This window comes from Typopeltis vanoorti, chromosome 25, assembly GCF_054136105.1.
Source record: "Typopeltis vanoorti isolate ZY-2024b chromosome 25, IOZ_Tvanoo_1.0, whole genome shotgun sequence".
Lineage (NCBI taxonomy): Eukaryota > Metazoa > Arthropoda > Arachnida > Uropygi > Thelyphonidae > Typopeltis > Typopeltis vanoorti.
This window is the reverse complement of record NC_143573.1, coordinates 73,509,642-73,532,891: the sequence shown is the minus strand read 5'-3', so window position 1 is coordinate 73,532,891 and position 23,250 is coordinate 73,509,642. Positions and strand designations below refer to the sequence as shown.

Genomic DNA, 23,250 nt, shown 5'->3' with positions numbered 1-23,250 from the left:
CAAATAAAAAGAAAAATTTCAACCATAATCCTTGTATAAAAGATCAAAATGGAAAAATGCTACTAGAGACACAAGATATCATAAAAAGATGGAAAGAATATGGAAAATAACTGTTTGACTCTGATCGCACAGATACACCAGATATACAAAATATAGATGGTGAACCAATTACATATGAAGAAATAGAATACACTCTAAGCCAAATGAAAAAAGATAAAACACCAGGCCCTGATCAGATCCCTATTGAATTGTTAAAGAAAGTAAATGAAAACACACTTAATGACCTAAAGGTTATTTTTAATAACATCTATGATTCGGGATACATCCCTGATGATCTAAGGAAATCCATCTTTGTCACTATTCCCAAAATTCCAAGAACTTTTGAATGTACAGAATATAGACTGATAAATTTAACAAGCCATGTTACAAAATTACTACTGAGAATAATCCTAGAAAGAATAAAAGGCACTTTGTCAGTAGAAATAGAAGACACTCAATCAGGTTTTCAAAAAGACAAAGGTACAAGAGAAGGAATCTTCAGTTTGAAAACATTATGTGAAAGAAGCCGTGACAACCAGAAAAGCATATACCTTTGTTTTATTGATTACATCAAAGCATTTGATTGGGGGTGCTTAAGGGTCAAAGCTGTATAACTGAGAGGAGACCTCCACATAGCCTTTAAAGAAATGCGGAGAACCGACCAGGGCTTCTGACCTAATGTCCAATCCTCACCTTCTCGTGGTGCACCCTGTTGGGTATCTACTTTGATACTGAACGAACGAGGATGGGCTGGCAATTTGGGATTTAGCCGACCAAATTGTATTCTTATTGGTTAAACCAAAATAAAAAATGATGGTACAACATGACAAAATTTCATGCCGGCTGGGGCGTCGCCCGGTTAAACAAGGCCCCCGTTGTTTTCGCCAGGGAACCATGGCAAACAGCGAAAAGTCAGCTACTGGAACAAATCTGAAAACAAACCCCAACTCAACATCACCAGAGTTAAAGATCGGTACTATCAACGTAAGAAGCCTGAATGGCAAAGAAATGGAGCTAGCTGAGGAATTAGATAAGTACCAGATCGACATAATAGGGGTGACTGAAACAAAAAAGACCAAAACTGGTGAGATCTTTCTGAGCAATAAATACAAAATGTTATATTCAGGCAATAACAATCAAGGAAAAGAAGGAGTAGCCATAGTATTCAACACAAAATACGAGGCTAATCTTCTTGAATGGCAGTCAGTCTCAAGTAGAGTAATGTGGGCAAATATGAGAATGGGGAACTGGACAATGAGACTTATTTGTGCCTATGGTCCCACAGAAGGTTCTACTAAGGTAGAAGCGGAGGAATTTTTTGAGGCTTTAGAAAAAGCAACTGACACAATGAAAAAGGAAAAGTTGGTCCTTGTTGGGGATCTAAATAGTAGAGTAGGAAATGATTGTGAGACATACAAAAATATTTTGGGAAAATTTGAAGAAAAGAGCAAAGCTAATAATAATGGCAAATACCTGTTGGATTTCTGCTCAGGACATGGACTGGTTATTACTAACACCATGTTCCAACATAAAAATGTGCACAAATTCACATGGAGAGAAGAGGTTAGGAATAAGAAAAGTCTCATTGACTATGTTATTGTTGATAGTGATGTTTTCTCCCTGGTGCAGGACACCAGAGTGTACAGAGGATTTGAAATTGGAAGTGATCACTATTTAGTCTTGAGCAGGATAAAATTGAATTTCATATTGAAAAGAATAACATGTAAGAAAGTTTTAAAGCGAATAAAAGTTGAGCAGCTCTCAGATGTAAACTGTAGACTAAAATACAGAAATATTATTGAAAAGAAAATGAAAGAGTTTGAGAACAGGAATCAAACCTTGGAGATTCAGTGGCAAACTCTGAAGGAAACATTGATTGATTCTGCCAGAGAGGCATGTGGTGAGGTTGTGTGCAAAGATAAAAAAATCAGAACTCCCTGGTGGACACAGGAAGTTAAAGAGGCAGTGAAGGAAAAGAAGAAAGCATATCAAAAGTTCCTGGCAAATAAGTCAGCTTTTACTCTTACAGAATACAGAGACAAATGTAAGAAAGCTAAACAGTGTGTAAAACTAGCTAAACAAAAGTCATGGGAGGACTTTGGCAAGAATATAGAAAATAAATATCAAGAAGGTGGCAAAATATTCTGGAGGTTGTTGAAGAAGCTTAGGAATGGAGGAAAGAGTGCTGTAAAAGGAATTAGAGATGATAAAGGTGAAATGAAAACAGGAGAAAAAGATATCCTTGAAGTATGGAGTAATTACTTTGAAAAACTGCTAAATGAAACAAGCAGTGATGACAGCACAGTGATAAAAAACACTGACCAGGCATGCAGTCAGGAATACATATCCATACTTGAAGTAGAAAAAGCCATCAAAGGCTTGAAATGTGGAAAGGCAGCAGGAGTAGATGATATTCGATCAGAAATGCTGAAGTATGGTGGTATAAGAGTCTTACAGTGGCTGCACTGCATAGTTCAGAAAGCCTGGACAGAGGGACGAATTCCCGATGATTGGAGTAGAGATCTCATAGTACCCATATATAAAAAGGGAAATAAAACTGAATGTGAGAATTACAGAGGTATTTCCCTACTGAGTGTTCCTGGCAAGATCTATGTAAGTATACTTGAGAAACGGTTGAGAAGAATTGTGGAAGAAAAGCTTGGTGAAGAACAAGCTGGATTCAGGCCAAATAGAGGCTGTCAGGATCAGATCTTCACTTTACGAAAAAGCATGGGAATATAACAAAGATCTGTATTTAAGTTTTGTCGATTTGGAAAAGGCATATGACAAGGTGCCAAGAGAGAAGCTATTCAATACGCTGCAGTTATATGGTGTCAATGGGGCATTATATCAAGCAATACTTAGTCTTTATTTGAGTTGTGAGTCAGCAGTTAGAATTGAAGGAAGTACAGGAAGATGGTTTAATGTTAAATCTGGTGTGAGACAAGGATGTACATTATCCCCTCTGTTATTCATTATCTATATGGATCACATTATGAAGGAATGTGGTATTAAACCTGATATCAAAATTGGAGATGTTAATGTCAGCTCTTTGCTTTATGCGGATGATGTTATACTTCTAAATAAATCCGCTACAAGTCTGCAAGATTCTCTGACTAAATTGAATAGCTGTTGTAATAGATATGGTATGAAGGTCAGCAATAAAAAGACAAAGACAATGAAAATAGGCAGAATCATTGAAAATGTCAACTGTGTTGTGAATGGAGAACCTGTGGAACAAGTAAAACATTTCAGCTACTTAGGCACAATTTTTACTGAAGATGGTAAACTAAATATAGAAATAGACAACAGAATCAGCAAAGCTGGTATCGTGGGAAGTCAATTGAATAAATTCATATGGAATAAGAAAGAAATTAGTCGGAACACTAAATTAGCTGTATACAAGACTGTGTTCAAACCAATTTTAACTTATGGATCTGAGAGCTGGGTCAGAAGTAAAACACTTGACCAAAGACTAGAGACCGCAGATATGAGAGTCCTGAGAAAGATTAGAGGCGTGAACAGATGGCATCAATGGCAATATCATATTAAAAATGAGGATATTAGGAAAGAACTTGACATTGTTAGCATCCAGGAATGCGTTAGCAGAGCTAATCTCAGATGGTATGGTCACTTAAATAGAATGGGAGAGGAAAGATTAGCAAAACAAGTGTTCTCTGCCAGGTTGGCAGGAAAACGACCCAGAGGAAGACCAAGATATAGGTGGATTGATACGGTACAAAGTGCCTTAGACGATAGAAATATAAGATCTGATAATGTTGGAGTCTTGACAAGTAACAGACTGATTTGGAGGAAAATTGTAGATAGGAAGTTAGTAATGATGTAATTTTTTCATGTAGTACTGTCATATCCTGTACACCCCTTGAGGGTACATGGCAGGAATTTGATGATGATGATGATGATGAAGCATTTGATTCAATAGATCACAAGAAATTAATACATATTCTACAGAATAATGGGTTAAAAGGAAAAGATCTACATATAATTACAAATATATACTGGAATCAAATGGTCTCAATAAGATATAAAAATACATATTCTGGCAACTTTGAAATCAAAAAAAGAGTAAGGCAAGGATGTGTCTTATCACCCTTACTGTACAATATATATAGTGAGCAAGTTTTTAAAAATATTTCACAACTGAAGGGTGTAAAAGTCGGAGGTAGGAAATTCAACAACTTCAGGTATACAGATGACACAGTTCTTATAGCTGAATGTCAAGATGATCTTCAAAACTTAATCACAGAAATTTACAACAGAAGCTTAGACATGGGACTAATTATTAACCTAAAGAAAACAAAGTGAATGATTATATCAAAAGAACCAATAAATAAGAAACTGAACATAACTGTTAACAAAAAGAAAATTGAACACGTTCAGTCTTTTATATATTTGGGACAAATGTTTACAGAGAGAGGAATTCCCTTAAAGAAATAAAAAGAAGAATAGAGATAGCCTTTACTGATATGAAAACTGTTCTAACATCCAGAGACATTAATATAGACACAAGAAAAAGATTAATAAAATGCTATATCTGGGCAAGCCTTCTCTATAACAGTGAAACTTGGACTCTAAATAAAGAAGCAGAGAAAAAATTAGAAGCTTTCGAAATGTGAACCATCAGAAGAATGCTGAAAATACCATGGACAGAGAAAATGAAAAACGAAGATGTTTTAAAGAAAGCAAACATGAAAAGAACATTAATGAAAATAATTAAAGAGCGAAAACTTAAATATTTTGGATGGTGAACCAATTACATATAATGTAATTGGACATCTAACCAGACAAGAAAGCATTCAGAAATTAATATTAGAAGGGAAATTGGATGGAAAAAGAGGGAGAGGTAGACCCAGGAGAATGTGGTTCGAAGACATTAAGGTCTGGACTGGCTTGAATTACCAAAAATGTTCCAGAGCAGCAAAAGAAAGAAAAAGGTTCTGTGACATGGTTGCCAACCTCCTTCTAGGAGATGACACTTGAAGAAGTCTTTTTATCATATAATTATAGTTTGTTATTAATGGCAGGACAAAATAAGAGAAACTCCTTTATTATAATATGAGATTTACCATCGAGGAGTAAATGGGGTGAAGATAGGAATGCAAAATTATAACAAAACAATATAAGCAGATACAATATTTAATCACATAAATATTGTATTTTCTTAGAAAAAGTAATCTCAGAATTATTTTGCTAATTCTGCCTGTAATCTGTACATAACTGAAATGTACAGATTTCAGTTGTGTACATTTCAGTGTAGAAGCTTAATTACACAACTGAAAATGCAGGTTTCTGTTCCTGAAGAAGTTTATTCCAGATAAGCATGAGATAATTATTGTTTTCCCAAAATGAATCATATGTGTAGAAGTTTTAAAATGTCTGGCTGTTTATTCTAAATTAAGTTTAAATAAATTAAAGATGCCAAGAAATTAAATTCTTGGTTTAATCCTTTATCCGAGTTTAAGCAAACAAAGTTTGTGCCTGAACTATTTTCAGGACTGGGCAACTTGTATAAAGAAGCTAATGACTGCATATCACTTGCCTTAATACCACATAATGCAAAGCACATCTCCTTACAGACAAGTGATGTGAAGTCATTAGCATCTTTATACGAGTTGCCCAGTCATGAAAATAGTTCAGGTGTAAACTTCATTTGCTTACACTTGGATAAAGGATTAAACCAAGAATATAATTTCTTGGAATCTTTAATTTGTAATATAACCAAGTGAAAAAACTTCCCAACAACTAAATTAAGTTTGTTTACTGTTTATCCATATATGAGTTAAACTGATTTCTATGTTCAGCTGTGCAAAGACAGAGAAAATAATCTGTGCAGTTTTTTTTTTTTGGGGGGGGGGGGTGAGGAATAAAGGAGCACTGAATAAAATTTGGTTCTCAAAAAGCTTATCCCATTAAAAAAAATACAACATATTGGAAAAGAAAAAGATTTATTGCTACTTTTGATATTATGTAGAATCTCTAAAATGACTACTACACTATTGCTTTATTGGGAGGGGGAGCATGATCCCAAAGTGAAATTTTTAAGTCTCTTGTGAACAGTAAAAATAAACCATTATCAAAAATATCGATTTGCAGTTTGAATAGGATATATCCAACTGCTGCCAAAAAATAGTTAGTTGAATGACTAATAAACAAAGCTAAATTTTTTTTTTTTTTTTTTCTTATTTTTTCTAAAAGTTATATAATATCAGATAATTTATAATTTTTTGATAGTAAATTGAAGCCGAGATTATTATAAAGTAAGAATTATGTGGTCTTGGGGAAAGGAGGGGGGGAAGGCACAGTAATTTAGACAGATTTATAATTTTGACAAAAAACTGTATTGCCTACAAAAGATATACTGTATCAACATTTTTGTTTAGAATGTTATTATGCAATCAAAAGAATGAAAACGAAACAAGAAATTTCAGATATATATATACTGGGATATTGCTTGGGACTATTTGCTGTGCCTTCTAGGGTTTACCCCAAACTCTTTCTTTTCTTTTCAATTACAGTAAGCAACTGCAGTTAGCTTTTGGCCTGACACTTGCTATGGCAAAGAGGATTGTTACCAAGTATTTCTTAGATACAGCTTATTTCAAAAATGGCAATCATCAGCAGTAGTCATAATATTAGCAATTTTTTAACAGTAACACCAAATACTAATTTTATGATATAACTATAAAAAAAACTAAAAAAACTATAAAATTATGTTTAGTATAAGAAAAATATAATGAAAGCTATTTGTAAAAATTGCTAGACTGGTTGGCCAAGATGTTAGAATGTTCCAACCAAAAGACTGGATTTGAATCCTGCTGTAGAATGGATGTTTGTGAGTCTGTAGGTGAGGAAAGAGAGAACTTAGGGTCATCCCTGGAAGTTGAGTAAGGGTGTGGGTGGGTCATTGGTATATGTTTTTAAAGAGATATGATAGGTATCAAGGAATTACATCTTCCATGACCTTCTGTTAAATATAGTCCCTGCCCATATTATTGGTATATGGAAATAAGATTATTATATGTCGGAACCTCCATGGAAGTATAGGTTTTTAGAGATAGATATGATAGGCATCGAAGAATTACATCTTCACACAACCTTCCCTTAAATATAGCCCCTGCCCATATTATAGGTAATTAGAAATAAGATTATTATATGTAGGCACTTCCATGGAGGTATCTACATATAATAATCTCATTTATATATAAGGTAAAAAGATTTTTTTTTTCATTTTAATAGTTTATATAATTAATATCATGGATGCTAGATAAATATTTATGTTTTTTGAAAGAATATTTATACTATGAAATAAATAAAAAACACTAAATTTTCAGAATAGTGTTGTGTAATTACAACATCTAAATTATAGAATATTATTATACAGTTATCTCCATGGAGTCAGTAAACACACTGAAGAAGAGCCATGCTAACCATTATTTACACAATTTTCAAATTGTGTAAATAATGGTTAGCATGAATTCTTGAATTCCTTCACTGTCAAGGCACTCACATCTGCCTCTGGAAATCCATCATTCATCACTGTTCAAGCAAAAAAATCTTGTCCACACATCCTACTAACCATACTCTTACACAACTTATAGGGGGATGACCCCTAGTTTGCTCTCTCTACTTGTCATGTATTGAAAAATTTCTTTTATGTCAATATTATAGAATCTCTTTAGTAACTTATGTTTCTATCATGTCCCCTTCTCTTCAGCCTATCATATAGAATCTGCAATCCACAAAACTTCATCTATCCTCATATGGAGAATTCCGCAGACCTGTCACCAGCTTGGTAACTTATCCCTGAATCCTAATCACCACCTCCTCATTCCCAAGAGACCCAGGTTATCAAATCTGTGAAAAATAGTCAAGATGCAGCTGTATCATGATCTTATAAAGAGGAATAATGACCTCCATATCTCTATTTGTCAATGTGTTCTTCAACATCCAAGTAATCCTTTGAGCTATTTTGCCAAATTTTGCAATATGCCCTCTGAACTTCAATTCTATGTCCATCATAACTCATAGATCCCTAGTCTCATTAATTTTCTGCATCTGGTACCATCAATGTTATTTAGAGCATGTAATCTTTACATCCAGAAGTACATTTAGTTATTTACATGTGACATCACTAAATACCATATTGTCACTCCTGTAACTCACTGGGTTTTCAGAGTGAAGCTATCTGCTAGAAGTAGTGGTAGGGCAGAGTAGTAGGTAGGACAATTGCAAACATCTATCCACAGCCACTTGGCTGGAGAGTGGATAAGCTAACCACTCATTAGTACATAACCCTAACATACTGCAACATTAAATTAACAATCATTATTCTTTGTCCACAGTATTTAATCATCTTGTAGGATGTCTACATCACCTTGATCAGCTATTGTCTTCTCTATTTCTACATCATCAGCAAATAATTGAGTACACCTTCCCCACCAAAATCATTCCCTATATCATTAATATACACATTGAAAAGTAGCGGCCTAAGTATAGAACCTGTAGGCGCTCCGCTAGTTACCCTCATTTTCCTAGATTCCACTGCACCATATAAAAGATTTATTATGCATTAAATAAAAGATTTAATGGATCAGTCAGTTCTTCAAGAATGTCAAGAAACAAAATGCATATTCCCTTAATTATGTCTACAAGGGCTAGAATAATGACATCTTTGTGGTTCTCTTTGTATATGTAACCCCCCCCCCCCCTCTTGAATTTAGTATCATATCAAACTTGTTCTTTTGCTTCTTATGGATGGATTGCTCCTGGATCCAGACTTTCATTTTGCAAACTATTCTACAGAGTGGTCACAAGGATGATGCAACATTTGCCTTTATTTGAAACAATAATCCTCCTTTGACTAAATTTGAGTCAGCCACTCTCATATAAGAAGTTGGCAGGATTTTTTCCCCTCTTGGAAACTCGAGATTATCCAAGTAACAAATATAACACACTGGGTTCATAGTCTTGCTTGCTTCCAATCAACAATGTGTCTGAGTTGCAGTATTCTATTTATTTATTCTTTAATATTTATTTTATTTTTATATACTTATTTTTATGACAATCCCAAGAAATTTTGTAGTCAAGTATTAAGATAGGGCATTATCCAGATGTCACTGAGTACATATGAATTGAAATGAAAGATGTCAGTGCTGCTTTATATGGCTCACTAAAACTCTGTTTGGCCCTAGTCAGAAACCTAGGAGAATTTCTTACCCAACTTCTTCCATAAAATCACTTTTCTTTAAAGCCATGAGGAGCTCTTAGACTCCAGTTTCCTGAGTGTTTATTTCCCTTCAGGGCTATTTACTTTGTGGTGTTTACTGCAATCTGACTGCTAGTCTCTACAGGTGTTCTATTATTGTGCCGAGCAAACACAGGATGACGTCTTTGTCCCATAAAGACCTCTTGTAATTTATATATATAAGTGTAATAAATATCTATAAAGGGACAATGTAAGCAGATTATGTTATTCATAAAGCAATGACATTAACTGAGTGAAACAAAAATAATAATCCAGTTTGAATGATAATGCATATCTGGAGTTGATAGCTTTTAATTTTGTGGAAACAACACACACACACACACACACACACACACACACACACACACACACACACACACACACACACACACACACACACACACACACACACACAACAGAGTAAATGACATCATTATCTTAATAGTTAAAATAACACAGCAGAATGAATGATCTATGATAGTCAAGAAATTCATACATGACACACATAAAAATCCATTAACCAGTATAGTTTTGTGTCAGAATTATAGATGTATTAAGTGTTCTTGCATTTATTCATTCAGAGGTTGACGGTAATGGATTTACATTTCTTCCTATCTTGTACATCTCTGATGATAACAATGGTACTTTTCCCTGACCTTTACATCTTTCACATAATGTTGTCTTGGTCAATCCATTTTTTAGAGTATTCTGAAGAATTCCATTATCCTCTTCTAATCATAATCAGTAAATTTCTATTCTGATTTGCAAAGAATGCAAGTTACTTATTTGTTATCTTGTCTATCCAGCTAATTGGCACCATTTTTTTAGTAATCCTATCCCAAGTGATATCAGTCTTTTTTCATTTCTTTTCCAAGAGTATATCTCTGAGGTTTCCATCAATCTAAAACAGACACAGTAAGTCTTCAGTTGCATTCTTGTAGTTATATTAACTTTTCTCATAGTAAATATTTATTTCATGCTAAAAATGGCTGTTTTGGCTATTTGTATTCTTTTTATTTTGTATTCACATATTCACATTTTCCATCAAAGTGATTATACTTTTCAGATAATATAAATCTATTTATCTCCTTGTTCTATGGATGGCCTTTTAAAGTTATGTTTAGGTTTTAATCCATCCCTTTATCTGTGATTAGCACTGATTTTTAGTGCTAATCACAGATTAGAAAGGGGGAGAAGGGGGGATATTTATTTTTAGTCCAAATTTATCATAGCTCCTTGTTATACTTTACAGATCCTGTTCATTGTCAGCATATGTTGCTTATTCCACCAGCTGAAATGCCTCTTTATGTTTCTATTTATGTTGTCTTTATTATCTTTGATGAGGGAGGAGATAAAGGAGTGTTAGAAGAGGCAAAATTGAAGCGCGACAAGGTGAAGATTGTAAGTCTCCTACCACGCTATGATAGAGTCGAACTGAGTAGGAGGGCATTGATGTCTATAATGAGTCTATACATAGATTGTGTAAAAGAAATGATATAGAATTTAGATTGTGTAAAAGAAATGATGTAGAATTTGTAGATCTGTGTGTCTGTTCGATGGAAAGAAGGATTTTTACAATGTGGATGGTGTGCATCTGAACGGTTTTGGTGTTAGGTGACTGGAGAGAGCTTTGTTCACTGAGCATGCTGAAGTGCAAATTCAAGGAAACTTAAGCAATTAGGGTGGAAGCAAGTGGGTTTGTGTGAAGGCACCTAGGAAGTGAGTGAGTGTGAGAATGACCAAGTGAGGAATCTTGTCTCTCAAGCAAAATTATTGAATAGGGTAGTCAATTCAGAAAGTAAAGGTGGGTGGGGGACTAAATGGATGCTGCATTTTCTATACACAGAAATATCAGGAACAAGAGGGATGAGTTTTGGGCACTAGTTAGTGCAACCTCACCAAAAGTTATAGGCATTAGTGAGACTTGGCTAATAGCAGATGATGTAGTTACACTGATTGAATGTGAAGGGCTTACTATTTGCAGGGAAGATAGAGAAGATAGGATGGGGGAGGAGTACTGCTGATGATAGAAGATGAATTGCAACCAAAAAGAATAGGAGACAGGTGGGAGGGTTGCTGTTCATTTGAAGCAATCTGGTGTGAGATTAAGACCAGTAAGACAAAATATACAGTTGTTGTTGTTGCTATAGGCCAGGGAGTTCCACAGATGATCTGGAAGACATGTGGCATCAAATTAGTACAATGAGTACAGGTCGAGTGATTATTATGGGGGACTTCAACTATCGAGATATAGACTGGAAGGAAGAAAGATCACATTGCAGGAAGGAAATAGAATTTATACATCTGCTGAGAGATAATTACTTAAGATAGGATGTGATGGAGGGGACTAGGGGATGGGAAAGTACTGGACCTGATCATATAATCAGAAGAGCTATCCATAACCAAGGTGACAACATTGCCTCCAATTGGTGAAAGTGAACAAGTGGTCTTGACTTGGGAGATTGTAAAACATGAGGAAGATTCTATCAAGAATTTATGGAACTACAAGGCAGGTGATTATGAAGGTGATCATGCTTAGGAAGAAGCTTAAATCTCTACCATGGCATAAAACAATGCAGAGTAAGGATGTTAGTAGTGCATGGGATATAGTTAAGAGTCATCTAAAGGAAGCAGTATTAAATTGTATACCTAGGACTATCCGTATACATATCTTTGATTCACATCTGGATTTCATCCTGAACACACTGTGTTAATAACATAGTGAACAGTTTCATTATAAAATGGTCAAAAATGAAAAGTGAATTTTAGCATGATGGTTCTTATTACAGATAATCCAAACAGTGTTTACAAAATGTCGAAGGCAAAAGAAATACAAAATATCAAAGGCAAAAGAATGCCTGTTATGCATACTGCATAACAGGCATTCAAAATTACCTCCAATGCTAACTAGGCAGTTTTCTGATATATGTCACCAATGATATGTCTTGTGTTCAAATGTTTTTGTTCTGGTGTCTGATGGCAGCACATGCATGTTCAACATGTTCCAATAATTCAATCACCATTCCTCACTGAGGCAGAGTACACACATGATTTCAAATGATCACCACTACAAACAAAAAACCAGAGAATTTAGGTCAGGCACCCAAGAGGGCCATGTAACTGACCAAACTGTCTTTCGGGAAATCTTTGATCATAACCCCAGGTCACACAAATGAAGTGTGGTGGAGCTCTGTCATTCGCAAACCATGTTTTTCCTCTGTGACAAGGGAACATCATCAAACATATCATTGGAGATGTCTTCTACTAGGTTTTGCTAGAAGTCACAGTACAAAGATTCTTCTAAGAATGTTTGGAAAACAATACAGCTTCATTAATCTATCTCCAAAGGTACCTGTTCATGTGCTGATGGAGAATTGCTGCTAATGTCTTAAGTGAATAACAGCATTTTGAATAATTGGGAAAGCAAAAGCACACAAGGGAGAAACATCAACTATTGTAGAAAGTAGTAACAAAATAATTAACGACAACAATCATCTGGTAAAAGTTCTTGAACCAGCTGGAAATGGTATAAATATAGTTTTCATGCAGGATCCTGCATGCAACTTATTTGGGAGACACATTTTCTATTGCAATCATTCATGTGCTAGTGGTGGGTCAATTTCTTGTCACTAAAATCCATGCAATAGATTTTAGTGGACAAGTGCATATCAGTAATTCAGTGAATGTGAACTCGTTCACTATTGCAAAAATGTGATGCAGTAATACTAAATGCTCCTTGCTCAGAATGAACCTATAAGACTGAACATAAATCCAGGAATGTTCTGAATATGGTTTTAGTTGTTTACAATCAAGTGATTCATCAAAATACATCTTTCTGCACTGCATGTTTTGTTGTTGTGGAAATGCAGATCCATGTTTACTAGAGCCTTTTCATTAGTTTTGAGGCACAGATATACCTTTTAATTTATGACAGGGGTGTGAAATGCCTGTGTGTGGTTCTTATTCTATTTCCCTTAATGACAAGTGATGCAGAAATTTGAAAAGCAGATTTCTGAAGAGAAATCTTCAGTTCAAATTGAAGTTAAAAAAAAAATGCAGGTAAGTATACAGCTAACAACACCAGAGCAATGAGAAAAAAAGATAAAGTAGCCTGAAATCAGAGCTGGTCAGAGAGTATCTGATGCTCCTAGGCAAAGAAAATTTAGGTGCTGCTATACATTGTCTCTCTCTATATTGTTTTTTCATACTCACACAAGCACATGTACACCTACACATGTGGATATTTATAAAAATAATATCATTATGAACATTAAAAAAATTTATTAATCAAAACCAATACATTTGTAAAAATATTTGATTACTCCTAATATCTGTATAGCAAGAAAATTATTACATCTTAAATAAGTCTTAGTGATAAAACTAATGATAAAACCGGCCCTGCCTGAAATGAAAGAGAAGCCCAATGCCTTGAATGCTCAGAAGAATAATACTTATGATTATGCCAGGAATGACTGGAAATTAGAATTTTACTAAGAAGAAAAATCTCACCTTGCAAGAGATTTGGAAGGTGTCAAAAAGTAAGACAGAAAAAATTGTTCTTCTTTGTAAGAAATAAGATAGAACTGAGTTTTACTGATATTCAAATTAGCAAGGCTATCAAAACCCCCTAAGAATGGTTTGAAGATCAGAATTTAGGGTTGTAAAAATGTATATTAATATAAAAAATGTAATGTGTATTCTAGAAGTTATAGTAATTTGCAGGATGTGTAAAGTAAGAAAGAAGAGTACAATCACTCTCTTTTAGTGCAAATTTAATCCAAGTAAAACTTGGAGTTGATCTGAGGTAAAATAGAGAAGGTATCTATTATGTATCTAAAGGCCTAATGTTGCTTGACACAATTCCATTTTTGGTAGAGTTTCCAGATTATGTAATCATTGGCTCCCCTATAGGTTAATCTATTGATGTGTGGAAGCCACAGAAGAGTGGGGAGGGCAAAATTACAGAATTCTGTATGATCCCAGCATTATTAACAATATTTGAGGATACAGATCATATCACACACACAATGTGTTAACAGAGGAAAGCTGAAAACATAGTTGCTGACATCAGAATTCCTAAATAGAACTCGTGTCAAACTTTATTCACTACTTTAGACATCTCAACTACTTGAGTTTCTCCAGATTTTTCCATGGCATGTTAAAACTAATGACAAACTATAGTTAGATTCTGCCACTGTTGATCAACAATGGCAGAATCCAATCCAGACAACCATTAATTAGTTGAGAGATGTGCGAGGTAGTGTACAAAGTGACTAATAATGGATTTCTCCATTATTTTAAAAAGAAATGAAGATGGCAATTAGATAGTAATTAAGTTATTAAGTAATTAAGATTTGCTGCCCTTCTTAAGAATAATCTGATCATCTGGATGGTCTCATTTCCTAAGTTAAATATCAGTGAAATAGGAGAGTATAAAAAGACAACACAAATAAGGAAGCCACTCTGGAACATACACCTTCAGATCAATTGGAAAAATGGCATCAAAATCAGGAAAATTTTTTAATATTCAGTTTGGACAAGATCTTTCTGAAGAAAATGTTTACAAGCATGTTAACCAAGCAGTTGCCTGCTTCCAACAAACAGGTGGTACCATTTGAATCCCACCATGGGCATGGCTGATAGTGATTGACTTTAGGGAGGAGATGAATTTCATTGCTTCACTGGAAGCCTGAGATGGCAAGGGATCATAGAGCAAGATCTCCAAATTATGTAAAAAATAAGTAAATTTTAAAAAAATATTGAGAGTTTGGAATGGTAGAGGAACAATTACTGAGATAATCAATGCAAAACTTTAAAAATAAAAAGACTGAATAGTGGCTTTTTCTGTGGGCAAATCACATAATAAAACATTTGAGTGAAAAGATATATAAGCAGGGTTGGAGCAAAAGTTAGGAACAGCAGCTTCAGCAAGTGACAAGAAATTTCACATGACTTTCATTTGGCCATGAAGTATCTTTACTGCATTATTTAATCGTTTCAAGTTTAAAGGTGTCTTGACAATTTGAATGCAACTATTTATTTAAAGTTTTAGTGCAGGCAGAAAAGAAAGAGGAAGATTTTGAGTGAAAAAGGCAGCGGTGACATGCTTGATTCTTCTCTTGAACAATTTAGCAAGTACTATATACAATTTAGTAAATTTAATAAATTTTGACTACAGTACTGTATCACTTGCGAGATACAGAAACATTTTATTCTATGTATGCTGTATACACTAATGTTTTTTTTTTAATCTTTTTTAAGATTTAACTGGGCAATACTAATTTAATAATAATAAAATACCCTGGACATGAATCTATATTTCATTAACTTGATAAAGGAAAAAAAAACTAGTTAATAAATTACTAAGTGTCTCTGAAAAAATACAAAACATATTTTGTTTTGTATTAGCAACACTATGCAAAATTACTGTATTTGCTGGCATATAAGAAGCACTTTTTTTCTTTGAAAATAGGTCTGAAAAACAGGGTGCGTTTTATATGCCAATACTCAGTTTTTTATTACCTTCATTTCTGGAAATTTCCTCTGTTTCGAGTTATGCGATTTCTTTCTTGCTTCCTTGCAGCGTGTGAGAGCATCCCAATTACATACAGTTCAGTGGATGTGGATGCACTGTCATCGACAATCGCAGCTGTGTTCCTGTTTGTTTAAACTTTCCAATTGTTGTCACGGTTGTTGTGAATGGTGATAAATTTCTGCCATTAAATTTTCTCTAAATTTCTTATAGCATTTATAGCATAATTTCAGCTATAATTTCATTATAGCTGAAATTATGGCATTGCTACAATATTACAATGAGAAAATTTTGAACTTGCGCAAATAGACAATTTGTTGTATGAGGACTCAGATTCTGATTTAGAAGAGGTTTCAATCCATTTAGCTCTGGAGATGAATTTTTGGGTTTTGACGAAGAAGATTAAAAGGTGGGTACTCTTTCCTAGTTCGATTAGGTATTTGTTGAAAGTAGACCTACTTATTACTTTACATTTGAAATACTGTAAATTCATTATAATATTCAGTGATAAAGTTTTTTTTCCTAAAAAATGTGTACAAAAAAAGGGGTGCGTCTTATATGCCGGCAAATACGGTATGTTAGATTTAGTTTATAATATAGTTTTAACTGAATGTGACTTAGAGTGTGTTTATTATTATTATTACATGACACCTCCAGGGAGTCCAATGACTCATCGAGGGAGGGCACCTGCTCTACAACTCTCTGCCTCCACCACTCCATTCACCAACTATAATGAACCGCAACCATCATCTACACCAATGCCATCTACTGCCCACCACAACTAGTATTTTCACAGACAAACACAACCGTTCATGCCCACGGTGGGATTCGAACCCGCAACCTTCTGGCTGGAGAGTGGATACGCTAACAACTTGGCCAACCAGGCTGGCAAAAAAAGACTTCACTTGCCTTAGTATCCCATAATGCAAAGCACATATCCTTTCAGACATGTATAATGCTATGCATTATGGGAAAGGTCACTATCCAGACCGGTTTCGGCATTTATTGAGGTCTCATAGGTAGGAGGCAGACCCTGAAGTTTTACAAGCTTTATTTTTGCATTTTATTGTAGTGCAACTAAATGGCACCAAAGTGTAACAGGACAATGGTGACCAAGATGTCATTGCTCAGGGAATTCAGTATGACAGGGTCTATGAGATACAGTCTGTGCAATATTCAGTATCAAAAGTGAGAAGTTAGTGTATGATAAGCCAAAAGATAAGAAAATGTGTATTATAAAGATGAATATTAAAAGTAAGATGGCTGTGTGTGTGTGTGTGTGTGTGTGTGCCTGAGAGAGAGGTGCAAAAAGGCAAGTGTTGTAGAGAATAAAGAGGGGAATGTAGAAGTGAAATTTAATTAAATACAAATAATGAATGTGTGAGTTGAAAAAAGAATACTAAAAAAAAAGTGATGAAAGATGAACAGAATAAACAAGGTGGATAATGAGAGAAACAGTACGAAAAAGCAGTCTTTCACATGACAAGGTGTAAAGGCAACTGGAAAATTGTCTGGCAAGTGGCATATTACAAATGAGATACTGCATGAGGATTATATGATTAATGATATGCTTGGTGAGCATGTGATACATTGGAATGAAGCATTACAATATGGTCACATGTTTGACCTGCTCTCATTTTAAGTGAGGCTTCAAAGATTATCTTATTCAGTTTCAGTGCAATATCTTGATGCTGTCATCGCATAGACAGTGTGATGTTGATATGTCCTCTTTAATTTTTATTAAACATACATTGTTAATGTATCAAGAGGTAGACCAAAAAGAACTTGGCTACAGTCTCTGAAGAAAAGGTCACAATTATCGAACTTCAGCACGATGACAGAAAAAGAACCAGGTGGTAAAGATTTGCAGATCATCATCATCATCATCAAATTCCTGCCATGTACCCTCAAGGGGTGTACAGGATATGACAGTACTACATGAAAATATTACATCATTACTAACTTCCTATCTACAATTTTCCTCCAAATCAGTCTGTTACTTGTCAAGACTCCAAGATTATCAGATCTTATATTTCTATCGTCTAAGGCACTTTGTACCGTATCAATCCACCTATATCTTGGTCTTCCTCTGGGTCGTTTAACTGCCAACCTGGCAGAGAACAATTGTTTTCCTAATCTTTCCTCTCCCATTCAATTTAAGTGACCATACCACCTGAGATTAGCGCTGCTAACGCATTCCTGGATGCTGACAATGTCAAGTTCTTTCCTAATATCCTCATTTTTAATATGATATTGCCATTGATGCCATCTGTTCAAGCCTCTAATCTTTCTCAGGACTCTCATATCTGCGGTTTCTAGTCTTTGGTCAAGTGTTTTACTTCTGACCCAGCTCTTAGATCCATAAGTTAAAACTGGTTTGAACACTGTCTTGTATACAGCTAATTTAGTGTTCCGACTAATTTCTTTCTTATTCCATATGAATTTATTCAATTGACTTCCCACCATACCAGCTTTGCTGATTCTGTTGTCTATTTCTATATTTAATTTACAATCTTCAGTAAAAATCGTGCCTAAGTAGCTGAAATGTTTTACTTGTTCCACAGGTTCTCCATTCACAACACAGTTGACATTTTCAATAATTCTGCCTATTTTCATTGTCTTTGTCTTTTTATTGCTAACCTTCATACCATATCTATTACAACAGCTATTCAATTTAGTCAGAGAATCTTGCAGACTTGTAGCGGATTTATTTAGAAGTATAACATCATCCGCATAAAGCAAAGAGCTGACATTAACATCTCCAATTTTGATATCAGGTTTAATACCACATTCCTTCATAATGTGTTCCATATAGATAATGAATAACAGAGGGGATAATGTACATCCTTGTCTCACACCAGATTTAACATTAAACCATCTTCCTGTACTTCCTTCAATTCTAACTGCTGACTCACAACTCAAATAAAGACTAAGTATTGCTTGATATATAATGCCCCATTGACACCATATAACTGCAGCGTATTGAATAGCTTCTCTCTTGGCACCTTGTCATATGCCTTTTCCAAATCGACAAAACTTAAATACAGATCTTTGTTATATTCCCATGCTTTTTCGTAAAGTGAAGATCTGATCCTGACAGCCTCTATTTGGCCTGAATCCAGCTTGTTCTTCACCAAGCTTTTCTTCCACAATTCTTCTCAACCGTTTCTCAAGTATACTTGCATAGATCTTGCCAGGAACACTCAGTAGGGAAATACCTCTGTAATTCTCACATTCAGTTTTATTTCCCTTTTTATATGTGGGTACTATGAAAGCTCTACTCCAATCATCGGGAATTCGTCCCTCTGTCCGGGCTTTCTGAACTATGCAGTGCAGCCACTGTAAGACTCTTATACCACCATACTTCAGCATTTCTGGTCGAATATCATCTACTCCTGCTGCCTTTCCACATTTCAAGCCTTTGATGGCTTTTTCTACTTCAAGTATGGATATGTATTCCTGACTGCATGCCTGGTCAGTGTTTTTTATCACTGTGCTGTCATCACTGCTTGTTTCATTTAGCAGTTTTCAAAGTAATTACTCCATACTTCAAGGATATCTTTTTCTCCTGTTTTCATGTCACCTTTATCATCTCTAATTCCTTTTACAGCACTCTTTCCTCCATTTCTAAGCTTCTTCAACAACCTCCAGAATATTTTGCCACCTTCTTGATATTTATTTTCTATATTCTTGCCAAAGTCCTCCCATGACTTTTGTTTGGCTAGTTTTACACACTGTTTAGCTTTCTTACATTTGTCTCTGTATTCTGTAAGAGTAAAAGCTGACTTATTTGCCAGGAACTTTTGATATGCTTTCTTCTTTTCCTTCACTGCCTCTTTAACTTCCTGTGTCCACTAGGGAGTTCTGATTTTTTTATCCTTGCACACAACCTCACCACATGCCTCTCTGGCAGAATCAATCAATGTTTTCTTCAGAGTTTGCCACTGAATCTCCAAGGTTTGATTACTGTTCTCAAACTCTTTCATTTTCTTTTCAATAATCTTTCTATATTTTAGTCTACAGTTCACATCTGAGAGCTGCTCAACTTTTATTCGCTTTAAAACTTTCTTACATGTTATTCTTTTCAATATGAAATTCAATTTTATCCTGCTCAAGACTAAATAGTGATCACTTCCAATTTCAAATCCTCTGTACACTCTGGTGTCCTGCACCAGGGAGAAAACATCACTATCAACAATAACATAGTCAATGAGACTTTTCTTATTCCTAGCCTCTTCTCTCCATGTGAATTTGTGCACATTTTTATGTTGGAACATGGTGTTAGTAATAACCAGTCCATGTCCTGAGCAGAAATCCAACAGATATTTGCCATTATTATTAGCTTTGCTCTTTTCTCCAAATTTTCCCAAATTATTTTTGTATGTCTCACAATCATTTCCTACTCTGCTATTTAGATCCCCAACAAAGACTAACTTTTCCTTTTTCATTGTGTCAGTTGCTTTTTCTAAAGCCTCAAAAAATTCCTCCACTTCTACCTTAGTAGAACCTTCTGTGGGACCATAGGCACAAATAAGTCTCATTGTCCAGTTCCCCATTCTCATATTTGCCCACATTACTCTACTTGAGACTGACTGCCATTCAAGAAGATTAGCCTCGTATTTTGTGTTGAATACTATGGCTACTCCTTCTTTTCCTTGATTGTTATTGCCTGAATATAACATTTTGTATTTATTGCTCAGAAAGATCTCACCAGTTTTGGTCTTTTTTTGTTTCAGTCACCCCTATTATGTCAATCTGGTACTTATCTAATTCCTCAGCTAGCTCCATTTCTTTGCCATTCAGGCTTCTTACGTTGATAGTACTGATCTTTAACTCTGGTGATGTTGAGTTGGGGTTTGTTTTCAGATTTCTTCCAGTAGCTGACTTTTCGCTGTTCGTCCTGGTTCCCTGGCAAAAACAATGGGGGCCTTGGGCGACGCCCCAGCCGGCATGAAATTTTGTCATGTTGTACCATCATTTTTTATTTTGGTTTAACCAATAAGAATACAATTTGGTCGGCTAAATCCCAAATTGCCAGCCCATCCTCGTTCGTTCAGTATCAAAGTAGATACCCAACAGGGTGCACCACGAGAAGGTGAGGATTGGACATTAGGTCAGAAGCCCTGGTCGGTTCTCTGCATTCCTTTAAAGGCTATGTGGAGGTCTCCTCTCAGTTATACAGCTTTGGCCCTTAATCACCCCCTTTGCAGATATGCAGAGATTTGCAGATATGGGATTCAACTCGTCATTTGATGGATGAGAAAGAAGAAGAAAAAGAAGCAAATTCCTGGTATCGCAACTTATTCACCTTTAGTCCTCATTAACACCTCCGGTAGCACAATTGAAAGAATGACAGTACATTGCGCCCTTTGATTGGAATAGGGCTAAGTTCGATTCTCATCGTGACGGGAGGAATGTTTATGTGGACTTTTTCAATCAAAGGTGAGTTAGCCGATCTCATACAGAGGTAGCAAGGTTTTTTCTCCCGGAAACTCGGGTTTTTCATCCCGCATACAGACAAACTGGCACTTCAGAACACATGAAATTTACAGACAAAAAATACTAGTTGTGGTGGTGGTAGATGGCGTTGATGGAGATGATTGGTAGTAGAGGTTCGGTGTAGTGGTGGAGACAGTTGTATAGTAGGTAGGTGTCCTCCCGTGATGAGTCTTCGGACTCCTTGGAAGTTTTACGAATAATAATAATAATAATTATAATTTCTTTAAACTATTACTATGACTCAGAGAAAATAATAAGCTATATGACTTGTTTTTTTCAATCTATCACAAATAGATACTTTTACATTTTATGATTTCTAATCGTATTAAAAATACACTCTGATGATGTTAAGGGAGAGAGATAAAGAGAAGGAAATATGAATGTGTGTTTTAGTTTAAATAAACCCAGAATATTCATTCCCAGAGTACTGATATATTAATTTCAGATGATTCCTGTCATGGACAATAACATTAGCTGAATTTTTATATCTGCAAAACATTTGTGTGATCAAGGATCTGATGGTAAATGAAGCCACTGGACTTCTATAAGTGCTAATTGCAACATCCAATGATGATGATGAAAAAAGCAGAGAGGAGATATACATGATGGAAAATGAGGATACATTTAGATAACTCTAGCAACAGTTAAAAGAGTTTCATCTCTAACCTAAGTATTTCTTTTGAAAAAAGTTTAAACGACGTGTCAGTGTGGCTCTATCTATTTCAAGAGTAGATATGCATAGAGTAATTTACTGTTAATACATTATTTTGCAAATGAGAGAAATAAAATGCAAATCTGGAATCTTAAAGTTTAAATAAACTTTTTTAAATAAAGTTTAAATAAACTTAAAGACAAATTGTTAATAATAATGAACTGCTAGTAATGAATTAATAACAGAAAGATTATTTACAAAATAATTTAAATAAGACATACCTGATAAAGTTGGCAGATTAGGAGACAACCTACCCATATACCATGCAGAGCAGCATTCACTGATATCCATGCTACCCAACCACTAACAAACAGTGATTGCCATATAAATGTGAAAAAAGTAAGACTATTCCAAGAGATATGATGCTGCCAAACTGTTAAAAACAAGGAAAATAATTTGCATACAGTTATATATTCCTGATATTACACACACACACACACACACACACACACACACACACACACACACACACACACACACACACACACACGTGTGTGTGTGTGTGTGTGTATAAAACATTACTTAAAGTAGATAACCAAATTTGGGAAGAGATGTATTTACCAAATGGTTAATTTATTAGATACATCTATCTATTAATAACAAACAACAATTCTCTGAAGCTCTTGGCGGCTCGTGGACTACAAAAGGTTCTGACAGTGGTTACAAGAATGCTAGCCATGCAGCTCAATCACATCCTGCAGATGCCTCATCCACTCCCCTCTCACTAAAGCAAACACCATTATAACAGTTTCAGTGGAACACATGCACTAGATATATTTAAATAACTTTCATGGCTTAAACATGTAACAAACACTTAATAGGATTTTATTCAAAAACTCCAATATACTTCATTCAATTATGTGTACATCACCAGGGAGACAGACTGTTAACTACATTCAAAACACGAATCGCTATAATGAGTCACAGATCATGTGTACATTAGCTCATGTCTTGGTAGCAGCTGAAGTATTTGATATTACACTATCAGAGTTCAAAGGAACCTAACAGATAAGCTTAGGTGTTGACAGTTATTCATGACTTAAGTTGTTAACGGTATTAACAATACCAAACAATTTAATCAAAAGATGTTTAATTAACTGTTATATTTTGCTGAATTTCAAATCAGCATTATAAGAGCACAACACACTTGTACAGGCGACAGTGAGTAAGTAAAACAATAAAATTGCAGTGTACAAAAGATCT

The 23,250-nt window shown here is 35.0% G+C and overlaps 1 protein-coding gene across 1 annotated transcript in view; it reads right to left on the bottom strand.

Moving 5' to 3' along the window:
* The window catches only part of Hip14 (palmitoyltransferase Hip14), a 242,982-nt gene that overhangs the window by 24,640 nt on the left and 195,092 nt on the right, over positions 1-23,250 (bottom strand). Inside the window, exon 12 of the mRNA XM_090414298.1 lies at positions 22,269-22,420. Within this exon, the coding sequence (XP_090270424.1) occupies positions 22,269-22,420 (152 nt within the window). The remainder of the gene's footprint in view (positions 1-22,268; positions 22,421-23,250) is intronic.